Consider the following 12,349-nt stretch of genomic DNA (forward strand, 5'->3'; position numbering starts at 1 on the left):
TATTTTGTTGCTGGCTTCCCCTCTGAATACACTGAATGACTTAGACCAGCTTTGACCTTTGATCTTGCGTATTGATACATATTATACATATATAGATACATATTAATGACTTCAAACATCATAATGACTGACTTGAATTATAGCATTATGTTTCACTACAGAAACAAATGACAGAAAAAAGTAGCATTATAGGTTCACAATTTGCTGGAGTGGGGCACATTATGGTGTGCACTGAGGAGAATTATATTTCTTCACTCCTCAGCGGCTGTTGTTTTTGTATCACCAATTTCTGGAGATATAAATTGATAGTTGCTCAGTACGTCATCTGGGACCTGGGTCAATACAGGATTAGCCAATTAAATTTCATGACAGAAGAAGGAAGTGGATGAATTAGAGTCAAATTAGAAAGACGAGAAGAGTTGGCAAGAAAGATTAGATTAAGAGAGAGAATTAAGAAAATACCTCCAGGAACAAATTAATACTTGCAGGAGTGAGTTTCCAACATTTCTCTTGTTCAAATTCTTGGGTCTACAACATTGAGTGATATGTTAACAGGTTCCTTATGAAGTAGCAATCTTAACTTGCCGTGGTGAGATTAATTCATATTTATGGTGGAAATTCAGCAGATTCATCAAAGTCATGGGGAGATTGATGGTGGGCCATCTTTACAATATTCATGGAGGAATGTCACAAAACATGCAGCAATGTATGGCAATTCCACATCTACAGGATTTATCTTCCGCATCACAAATTTCTGTTTTGGTCTTACACACTAACCACAAACTCGCCATTTCTTTCAAGCAAATTCCAGCCCATGATTTTAACATGAATTGGAATTTCCAGTGCAGTACCTGATGCCCTGTTGCTGGAAGTCCCAATGAAATGACCATTTATTCTGCTTCGCTGCTTATTTACAGTGAGAAATGAGGATATCCCAGTGGAAATTTTATCCACACAATGTTATTTGAGCTTTTAACACATTTGCCAGGATATACCGAGATAGAAGTTTTGTGGGCTTCGTATTTAAATACACCACTTGTAGGTTTTGTGGCCCATATAGAACAAGGGAGGCCCCAAGGTTTGATCTCAAGCCTCTACCGAGTTAGCCAATCTCAGCTTCAACTACAATAGAGCTGCTATATTAATAGCATGACAGCACCTGGGCCAGAGAGAGGTATCAGCTTGAGTTTCCATTTCTTCTTTTTAAATTTAGAGTACCCAATTAATTTTTTCCAATTAAGGGGCAATTAATTTTAGTGTGGCCAATCTACCTAACCTGCACATCTTTGGGGGTGAAACCCATGCAAACACGGGGAGAATGTGCAAACTCCACACGGACAGTGACCCAGAGCTGGGATCGAACCTGGGACCTTGGCGCCGTGAGGCCACAGGGCTAACCCACTGCGCCACTGTGCTGCCTTGAGTTTCCATTTCTGATATCTATCCAATGATCCACATTGAAAGAGTATGTACATGAGTGTCATGTGAGGTCATCCCTGATGCAATTTTTCCTTTTGAACCACATGGGGAACGACAACTACGAATAGCTCCAATAGAATTTTTTTTTAATTTTAGAAGTATGCTGAACATTTACACAGTATGCAATGAAAAATCTTTAATAAAAATACTTTAAAAAAACATTTACAGTGGACGTTCCTTTATTTTCTCATATTTACTTTGATTTTACCAATTTATTAGATGAGAAGCCTCAAAAAGGTGCCAGAGAAACCTTATCACAGGGAGGAGTATCTTGACAAGCTGTATCAGATGTACAGGCACTCCTTTGCTAATATGGTAGAAGCCCAAAGGTAAGTTTTTTTTAATGCAAATCAAATGATAAGCCATTCTTGTGGCTCACTTTTCTCTTGCTCTTTCTTTGTGTTTTATCCCTAAAACGAGCTCCCCTCAGAAAGTGATTTAATGAAGAGAATTTTTTTTTAAAGCAGGAAATTATTTGGTCTTGTCCTTGGGTGCTCTGATTTTAAATCATTTGCAGGTATTTACTTTCTTTCTATTGAAAATTCATACACCACTTGTAGTCAGTGCATGGACATCGAACTGTGCAGGGGATTCTGAAAGACAAAATGGGTGTTGATATGGTTGATGCTCCAAAACCATGAACTGCAGTACTTGATCTGGAATTTGGACTATAAATTCTTTTAGTCACATGCATGAATGGCTCACAGTAAAATAGAAGCTGGCTGTCTGCGAGAGAAAGTCAGCCATCAATTCAGTCCTGGCTTTATTAGCATTTGAATTGGGCTGGGGGTGTTGTTTTGCTTTAAAAGAGAAATGTGTCCTTTGTTGTAACAATTAAAGCCAAGGTCATTTTCCCGTTCCCCTTTATCAGCTAAAATGGACATGGAAATGACAATAAAGAAGAAAGTTTGTTCTGCTGACTGAAATGTAAATGTAAGCCTTGTTCAAGTAAATCAAGCTCATCGTCATGTCATTTAATGTAAATTTATTCATTTCAGCTACTTATGCTTGGGGATATTTAATTTTGTGGCAGCAGTTGCATTCACTTACTTATCTAAATATTAGAAGAGATGGACTTTTACATGGAATGCTGAAATTTCTTTGAGATCTCAACAATCTTATTTTCTTTATTCTTTGTTCTCGAAAACAAAATGCAGCACAACTTAGCTGGTTGTGAGTCGGTGCAGATGGGCCAAAGGGCCATTTCTGTGCTGTGGACCACTATGAGTCTCAACAACAATGATAGACATTGCTGCTACTGGAGGTTAGCATGTTTAAATGTCAGGGGAGGATCTAATTGGCTCAGTAGTGATGATGACCTCCACAGCTCGACGTACTGCTGACATGCACTGCCAGGATTCCCAGATGAATTCTGGGTACATAAATAAGATATCATATAACGGCCTCTTCCCAATGAACCAAAGCCCAATGAAAGAAGCATCACCTTAAGGGCAGCAGGAAAGGTGGGGTGGGGTGGGGAGAAAATGTTCAAGATTAAATAAACTTCACAGGGCGGCACGGTGGCGCAGTGGTTAGCACGGCTGCCTCAGGGCGCCGAGGGCTTAAGTTCGATCCCGGCCCCGGGTCATTGCATTGTCCGTGTGGAGTTTGCACATTCTTCCCATGTCAGTGTGGGTCCCACCCCCACAACCCAAAGATGTGCAGGGTAGGTGGATTGGCCATGCTAAATTGCCCCTTAATTGGAACAAAAGAATTGGGTACTCTAAATTAAAAAAAAAAAAAATTTTAAAAGAAAGAAAAATATGAATTGTTCACAGGCTATTGGGGGCTAAGAGCAAGGCTATCTTCTATATCTTATGTTACCATCATACAGATTTCCAATCCAAGGATTTCCTTTATTTTACTGGGCGGGATTCTCCAACCCCCCCACCAGGTCGGAGAATCGCCGGGGGCTGGTGTGAATCCTGCCCCCGCCGGTTGCCGAATTCTCCGGCATCGGATATTCGGCGGGGGCCCCCCCCGGCGATTCTCCAGCCCGCAATGGGCCGAAGTCCCGCTGCTGGAATGCCTGTCCCACCGGCGAGGATCAAACCACCTCTCTTCCTGGCGGGACTAGGCGGCACGAGCGGGCTCCGGGGTCCTGGGGAGGGCACGGGGCAATCTGGCCCACGGTGGCCTGGCCCGCGATCGGGGCCCACCGATCCGCGGGCGGGCCTGTGCCGTGGGGGCACTCTTTTCCCTCCGCCTCGGCCACAGTCTTCACCATGGCCGACACGGAAGAGACCCGCCCCCACCCCCATGCGCATGCACGGGGGTGACGTCAGCAGCCGCTGACGATCCCGCGCATGCGCGGACTTCCGCCGCCCGGCGAAGTCCTTTCGGCCCCGGCTGGCGTGGCGCCGAAGGCCTTTCCCGCCAGCTGGTGGTGCGCCAACCACTCCGGCATGGGGCTAGCCCCTCAAGGTGAGGGCTTGGCCCCATAAGATGCGGAGAAATCCGCACCTTTGGGGCGGCCCGACGCCAGAGTGGTTCACGCCACTCCATCCCGCCGGGACACTCCGCCCCGCCGGGTAGGGGAGAATCCTGTCCACTGTTTCCAATACAATAGGTCTATTCTCCAAATAAAATCACGGGACGGATTCACTGTTAGCTGACGCCGAAATCAGGAAACACGATTGGGCAGAGAATAATTTTTGACCCCGAAATCGTGACGGGTGCCAGTTTCACGCTAAATCACAATTCTCCAGTGCCTTGACAGTGGCGTCAATGCATTCCACTCCACACATGGGGCAGCACGGTAGCACAGTGGTTAGCACTGTCGCTTCACAGCTCCAGGGTCCCAGGTTCGATTCCCGGCTTGGGTCACTCTGTGCGGAGTCAGCACATTCTCTGGGTGTCTGCATGGGTTTCCTCCGGGTGCTCCGGTTTCCTTCCACAAGTCCCAAAAGACTGTTAGGTAATTTGAACATTTTGAATTCTCCCTCTGAGTACCCGAACAGGCGTCGGAATGTGGTGACTAGGGGCTTTTCACAGTAACTTCATTGCAGTGTTAATGTAAGCCTACTTGTGACAATAAAGATTATTATTATATAGTAAACACCGTTGACATATCATTAGCGGGTCTGACCCGCTATTGTCCGGCACCTCCGCGATTCTCTGCCTCCACCAGGGCGAATACCTGACGGCAAGGTTCACTTGTGCTTTTAAAGATCGGGAAACTGGCACCGTGCCACTCGTGCAGCGTTGGCACGGCCGACTCACCTCCTGCTCCTGCATGCAGTTGGACCCCTCCACCTTCGCCTGCCGGTGCTGGATGCTCGCTGACAACCCCTCATGTAGCCCTGGCTCTGCAACTGCATCTCCATGATCGATGGGACTGTCCGTTCCAGAAGCCCGAAACCCATCTGGATAACATTAGTCCTTGGGGTCCTCCGATCGTCTGCCCCCTCGGGAGTTCCTACCTCCACCTGATGTACCAGAGCACCTCTATGGTGAGCACCAAAGAGCGTCCCAGGAGGAGCCTCTTCACTAAAGTACCCAACAGAGGTCAGTGTCTCTGGGATGGTGGACGGTGGTGGAGACAGCTGTGACGGGAAATCGGTGTCAACTCGAGCTCCGGTGTCCGGGTTTCAGGCATATGGGTCATCTCCATGTCGGTGTCGGCGTCGCTGCTCGGCTCCCCGGGTTCTAGCTGTGACTGTGACTGGGGACGGGGGACACCAGAAGGGCCCTCCCCATCACTGGTGGATCCTGCAAGACACAGGACAAGGAGCATAATTAGACCGCGGGTCGGGTGTAGTGGGAATGGTGGGGATGTGGGGGTGGTGTGGGGGTAAGGGTGGTATGGGGGTGAGGTGCTGTGGGGGTGGTGGGGGTGAGGGTAGTGTGGGGGTGAGGGTGGGGTGGGGGTGGTGGGGGTGAGGGTGGTGTGCGGGTGGTGTGGGTGGGTGGTGTGGGGTGAGGGTGGGGTGCGGGTGGTGGGGGTGAGGGTGGAGTGGGGTGAGGGTGGGGGGCAGGTGGTGGGGGTGAGGGTGGTGTTGGGGTGAGAGTGGTGTGTGGGTGGTGTGGTTGGGTGGGGTGAGGGTGAGGTGCAGGTGGTGTGGGTGGGTGGTGTGGGGGTGAGAGTGGTGTGCGGGTGGTGTGGGTGGGTGGTGTGGGGTGAGGGTGGGATGCGGGAGGTGGGGGTGGTGTGGGTGTGAGGGGGTGCAGGAGGTGGGGGTGGTGTGGGGTGAGGGTGGGGTGCGGGAGGTGGGGGTGAGAGTGGTGTGCGGGTGGTGTGGGTGGGTGGTGTGGGGTGAGGGTGGGATGCGGGAGGTGGGGGTGGTGTGGGTGTGAGGGGGGTGCAGGAGGTGGGGGTGGTGTGGGGTGAGGGTGGGGTGCGGGAGGTGGGGGTGAGAGTGGTGTGCGGGTGGTGTGGGTGGGTGGTGTGGGGTGAGGGTGTGATGCGGGAGGTGGGGGTGAGGGTGGTGTGGGGTTGAGGGCGGGTGCGGGTGGTGTGGGTGGGTGGTGTGGGGTGAGGGTGGGGTGCGGGTGGTGGGGGTGCGGGTGGTGGGGGTGAGAGTGGTGTGCGGGTGGTGTGGGTGGGTGGTGTGGGGTGAGGGTGGGGTGCGGGTGGTGGGGGTGAGGGTGGTGTGGGGGTGAGGGTGGGTGTGGGTGGGTGGTGTGGTGCAAGGGTGGGGTGTGGGTGGTGGGGGTGAGGGTGGTGTGGGTGAGGGTGGGGTGCGGGTGCTGTGGGTGGGTGGTGTGAGGTCTCAAGCTCGGTGTTGGTAAATCGTGGGGACAGCCACAGGGCGTCACCTGAGGCCCTCCCCTGATGCTCCACCCCCGATGGGCCGAGTCCCCGACGTCATCGGTAACGTGTGCGCACACCGTTTGGGGACCTCACGTGGCGGCTGCGGACTGAGTCCAGCGCCGCCACAGTCGGGGGTGGGGGTGGGGGGGGGGGGGAAGCTGTTCTGCTGGCAGGGGAGCTTCGGCAAGGGCTGAGGGGACTAGTGGGGGGTGGTCCAGGGGTGGCGAGGCTGGTTATAGGCTGGTTTAAAAAAAATAATTTAGAGTACCCAATTATTTTTTTCCAATTAAGGGCCAATTTAGTGTGGCCAATCCACTTACCCTGCACATCTTTGGGTTGTGGGGTCGAAATCCACGCAAACATGGGGAGAATGTGCAAACTCCACACGGACAGTGACCCAGAGCCAGGATTGAACCTGGGACCTCGGCGCCGTGAGGCAGCAAGGCTAACCACTGCGCCACGGCGCTGCCCAGGGGGGGCAGTTTTTGGTAGGTGGGGTCCGCACGCTTTCTACTCGCTACAAATGACTGCACATGGCTTTTATGCACTGATCTTATGGATCTAGCGGACGTTGTTGTATATGTAGGGTACTAAAAGTTAATTAGATAAAGAGTAAATCAAAAAATAGAGCACATTTGTACATTCAGTAAGAAAACATGAGAAAATAGGTTTATTTCAATGATGATTAATATTAGTATCTAAAATTGTTCAGTAAGATATGACAACATCAGTTTATTTCACACTTCTTTTTCTCTGTTTGGTGCTACATTGAGCAGACAGCTTGAAAGAAGTGGCCACTTCATGGAGTATGAAGAGCCCAGCATCCAAGATTTTGTAAGTAATCAAAACCTCTTAAACTGCACTGTTTGCCAAGTATAGCACCAGACATGCATTTGTTTTATATGAAATCATTGGTAACTGCTATCCATGCTATAATTGAAAGAAATTTCTGAAATATTTGTAGCAGTGCCGAACAGTTTCATGTTTGATAATTTTTTTTTTTTAAATTTAGAGTACCCAATTATTTTTTTCCAATTAAGGGGCAATTTAGTGTGGCCAAACAATCTAACCTGCACATCTTTAGGTTTTGGGGGTGAAACCCTCATCAGGTTTGATAATTACATGACCATGCGCTACATTAATTTTTAAAAATAAATTTAGAGTACCCAATTATTTTTTTCCAATTAAGGGTCAATTTAGCATGGCCAATCCACCCACCTTGCAATCTTTTTGGGTTGTGGGGGTGAGACCCATGCAGACACAGGGAGAATGTGCAAACTTCACACGGGCAATGGCCCGGGCTGGGATTGAACCCAGGTCCTCGCCGCCGTGAGGTAGCAGTGCTAACTACTGCACCACCGTGCCGCCCTATGTCTTACATTAATAACATCAGGATGTTATTATTGCAGAATATTTCATTTTCAGATTCCAGCATTATATTTTACTTAAGTATATTGTGTTGAAGGTTGTTTTATAATAATTATAATACAATTTTAAAAATCTGTCTAGAAACCTGGGACTGGATTTTCCAAAAATGGGGCTATGTCCCCACTCTAGTGTAAAAACCCTGCTGTTCCATGCCAGACTTTCCATTAAAACATTTACACTGCTTCTCCTACCTGCAGGGGGCTGGCAGGGCCGCAGAGTGCTTCTCGCAGCTTTAGCTCCCGACCAGCCAGGCGTGGTTAAAACCACGCAGTTGGCAATTCGGCCGGAGCATCGCTGGGAGGGTCTGTGGAAATGGCCCCCCTGGCCACGCTGCGTAGTTCACGCGCGAGCGATTCTCCAGGGACCGGACAATCGCGGGAGCAGTGCAGGGCCCAGTCCTGCCATAAAAGTAGATTCTCCGCCCCCGCACCAATTCAGATCTCTTTGCTTCCCTATCTCATTAGGTTCTTATTTTCGATGGAGCATGCAGCCTCCTTAATTCCTCCCATGAAAATGCAATACCTCACACTTCCATACACCCATTCTGGAAATTTACTAATGGATTGTATTTTGCCAGCCTTCCACAGGGCAGCATGGTGGCAGTGGTTAGCACTGTTGCCTCACAGCGCTAGGGACCGAAGTTCGATTCCGACCTCAGGTGAATGTGTGGAGTTTGCACATTCTCCCCATATTTGCATCGATTTTCTGGGGGTGCTCCGAGTTTCAAAGATGTACAGGTTAAGTGGATTAGACATGCTAAATTGCCCTTTAGGGTGGGTTTGAAGGAATAGAGCGGCGGATTGGGCCTAGGTCGTGTGGTCATTCGAAGGGTCAGTGCGGACTCAACGGCCAAATGGTGTCCTTCTGCACTGTAGGGATTCTATGTTAATCCCATTTGTTGTCATCTGCAAATTTGGAACCTCATATCTGACTCCAGAGTCCAAATTGTTTACATAAATTGTGAACAATAATCCCAGCACTAATTCCTGTGGAATATCACTTCTCATCATTCACCAGTCTGACTGTTGTCCCTACTCTTTGTTTTTAGTTTTGTAGCTAACTCTGCTATTGCTGTCATTCTGCGAGTGCATTAACTATTTCACTTGAATTATCAAAAGGGAAATCAGTAAGGTTGCAAATCAAACTCAATTATTTACCAAAAAATGGGAAAGATAAAGCAAAAAACTGCATACCTGTTAGTCTAAAATATGCTGTGAGGAAGTGTTATTCAAAAGGAGGGGAAGCAAACTGAATTCCTTTATCATTCTTGTCATCTATCCATGAATTTTATAAGAGATGGTGCCGTGTTTCCTCAAACCCTGTTTATGCAGTAGAATTTTAAAGTGACTTGCAGCAAATTCTCTTTAGGGTTAAATCAGTAATATCGTTTATTCATACATCCAAATCTGGAGGATGGTCACAACTTAATATACACACACAAGCAGACAATAAGGAGATAGGAAAGAGCTCTTACAACAATGAATAACTGAAAGTAAAATAAACCACAAATGTGGATATCAGTTCATGTGATTGACAGAATCCAGAAAGTCAGAGCTCAGTGAAGATTCCTTCATTAAGGAGTTATTGTTCAGATGGATTCAGCCAACTGATGGCAGGAGTTGCAGCATTCCTCTAAAGTTGATGGTGATGCAACAAGATGAGGTTGGTATACAGAGACCTGGGACACAATTCAACCCAAAACTTATTTAAAAAAATAAATTTAGAGTAACCAGTTCTTTTATTTCCAATTAAGGGGCAATTTAACATGTCCAATCCACCCACCTACCCTGCACATCTTTGGGTTGTGGGGCTGAGACCCATGCAGACATGGGGAGAATGTGCAAACTCCACACGGACAGTGACCCGGGGCTGGGATTGGACCCGGGTCCTCGCCACCATGAAGCAGCAGTGCTAACCACTGCACCACCGTGCGCCCAACCAAAACTTTCTAATTGCCACTTTGGGCGAGTTTGGCGGGATGTTTCTCGCCAGCTTTTTGGGCGAGATCCACATCGCTATTCAACCACACAATCATTGAGGAGTTTCTCTCTGGTCAAACCCAAACGTAAAAATTGTTTCAGCATGGGAAGCTGAACTCACTGGCCAGTCCGGCTCCTCAGAGATCGGGTCGCCATTTTGAAAGTGGGCTTGGAGGTCCCCCACACCCCCACCCATGGGAAATATTACCTCCCCCCTGCACAAATGGGCATTACCAGCCCTCCCCCAAATGAGGACACCAAGTTATGGAATCGCTGAGGGCCCTCTCTTTTCAGGCCTCCCCACGCCCCTTTTCCGGCCCCCTCCCTTTCGGGGCTCCCACTCTCCACTTCCCCCCAACCGTTATGAGGCACCTTCATACCCGTCCTTCACTCCCCCACCCTTCATAACCTCCTCTCATCCCCCATTTAATGGGCAAGCCCCCCTCATATTCAGACCCTTGGCAGTGCCATCCTGACACTGCCACCCTACCAGTGCCCCTGCCAACCAGGCAGTGTCACGCAGGCACCTTGACAGTGCCAGGGTGGGAGTGCCAGGGTGGGAGTGCCACAATACCAGGCTGGCAGCCTGGCCACCCTGCCCTGTCTCCAACCACCATATGGTCTCCAAAGGCTTGGAAAACCCCCCCAGGTATCGTGTGGACCAGTACTAAGCGGCAGCTGGTCCAGACTTCGGTGGGCTTATTTAAACATGCTGAGCTGGATCTCTCCCGAGTCCTCTCTCTCGAGTTTCAACGGCCTTGTCGCGTCACCAAGTCGGGCTGTGGGAAGGTTGGTACCCTGGCACTCTTGCTGGCACCCAGGCACCTTGGTACTGCCAACCTGGCACCTTGACACTGCCACCCAGGCACCCTGACAGTGCCAGTGTGTCCAGGCTGTTGATGCCCAGGTGCCAGGTTGCCCCTGCCAGGGATTGGGCCCAGGAGTGCCCTGCCCCTAAGAGGTGGGGGGAGGGATGTCTCGAGGACCCTCTAAGAGGTAAGTTGGAGCAGTGATGGGGTCTGGAGGCCATGGTGGGGTGTCCGAGGGCTGGTCGAGAGATCGGGCCGCATTCAAAATGAGGTAACTGCGGCCTCGGCGTGGGGTTCCTCGCCAAGGCCAACAAAAACAAGAGTCCCATTTGGTAGCCCCTGCTTTACGTGCCCAAAACTGGACTCTCCAGGACTGAACTCCCTTGTGAATGTAGAAGATTACAGGGTAAGTGAAATGAAATGAAAATTGCTTATTGTCACAAGTAGGCTTCAAATGAAGTTACTGTGAAAAGCCCCTAGTCACCACATTCCAGCGCCTGTTCTTGATTTTTTTTGTAGGATTTTGATCAAAAGTTATATGATAGATGTTTCAAAATTAATTCTGCAGGGACTTCTGGTGGCTGCCATGTGAGCGGTCACACATTTGGTGGCTCCTGCTCGAGGTGGAATTGATTGGTCCTTTTCACCCGATATAGGGGGTATTTGCTGGTTCGAAGTGCATGAGCAGTGAGAGATAGGAATTCTCCTCCGGTTGGGCCAGTTTATGACTTAACGAATGAGGAGTGTCACGATCAAGGGGCAGCAGTCTGGCCAGGAGGACTTTCAAAGTGCGACAGAGGTAATGATGGCGGAGGGCTCCGTGGTGTCCGTGCCTACTCAGTGGTCTACCGAGCAATTTGTGGATTTTCTGAATGCCAAGTTCGAACAGCAGAGCCAAGAGGCCTCGGAGAACCTGGCTAGGGTGGCAGAGCCGTTCGGGGCGACTATTGAGAGAGTGGAGCAACTGCTGAAAGCGCAGAGTTCAGAGATCCAGAAGGTGGAGGAGTCGGTGGTGGATCATAAGGACCTTGTTGGAGGCACAGATGTTGCTCGTGGCAAAGGGCCAGAAGCGGCTGAGGGAGAAGGTGGAGGACCTGGAGAATCACTCCAGGAGGCAGAATCTCCAGATTGTGGGGCTGCCTGAAGGGATTGAGGGAACATAGGCCACGAAGTATATGGCAAAGATGTTTGAGAAGCTGGTGGGGGGGGGGGGGGGGGGGGGGGGGACCATCCTCCTGTCATGGATCAAGTGCACAGGGTGTTGAGGAGGAGGTCGAAGGCAGGGGAGCACCCGGGGGCAATGGTGGTGCGGTTATATCATTTTCTGGACAAATAGAAGATTCTGTGCTGGGCGAAGGATACAAGAGAATCTACCTGAGAAGAAAAGGTGGTGCGCATCTACCCAGACTTGGGTGCAGAGTTGGCCAAGTGGTGGGCTGGCTTCAACAAGGTCAAGGCGGCCCTCTACAAGAAAGGAGTGAAGTTCGGGGTGTTGTATCCTGCTCGTCTGCACCAGAATCAGGAATTTTATTTCAACATGCTGGAGGAGGTGAGTAAATTTATGAGTGACCATAGACTAGGAGGCTTGTGAGGACAGTAAACTTTGGAGATGCCATTACGGGGAATGCGGGTGTGTATGCAGGGCAGATTGTTGTTTTTACCATGTCAGGATCGGGTAAGTGTGTTCAACGTTTTTTGGGAAATTGTGGGTGAGGAGTGGTAGGGGTGAAAGGGGGTAGACGGTTGCCTTAAGTGGGGGCCACCATGCTAGCAGGTAGTCTAGTTAACGGGAGTGAAATGGGGAGACGTTCCTTGGAGGGTGTGGGGAGGTGGGTTGGGTGGATTTGTTTTCTTTGTTTATGTGGGGGGGGGGGGGGGAATGCTGACGTGGGTGGAGTTGG

General features: G+C 49.8%; 1 protein-coding gene across 3 annotated transcripts in view; it reads left to right on the forward strand.

Annotated features, from left to right (window-relative positions):
* Positions 1-12,349, forward strand: part of LOC140423001 (uncharacterized) — a 280,598-nt gene that overhangs the window by 213,707 nt on the left and 54,542 nt on the right. For all 3 annotated transcript variants that reach the window (XM_072507743.1, XM_072507744.1, XM_072507745.1), the window contains 2 exons: positions 1,699-1,808; positions 7,009-7,066. In XM_072507743.1, coding sequence (XP_072363844.1) covers positions 1,699-1,808; positions 7,009-7,066 — 168 coding nt within the window. The remainder of the gene's footprint in view (positions 1-1,698; positions 1,809-7,008; positions 7,067-12,349) is intronic.

The sequence above is a fragment of the Scyliorhinus torazame genome, chromosome 1 (assembly GCF_047496885.1).
Source record: "Scyliorhinus torazame isolate Kashiwa2021f chromosome 1, sScyTor2.1, whole genome shotgun sequence".
In the NCBI taxonomy this organism is placed as follows: Eukaryota; Metazoa; Chordata; class Chondrichthyes; order Carcharhiniformes; family Scyliorhinidae; genus Scyliorhinus; species Scyliorhinus torazame.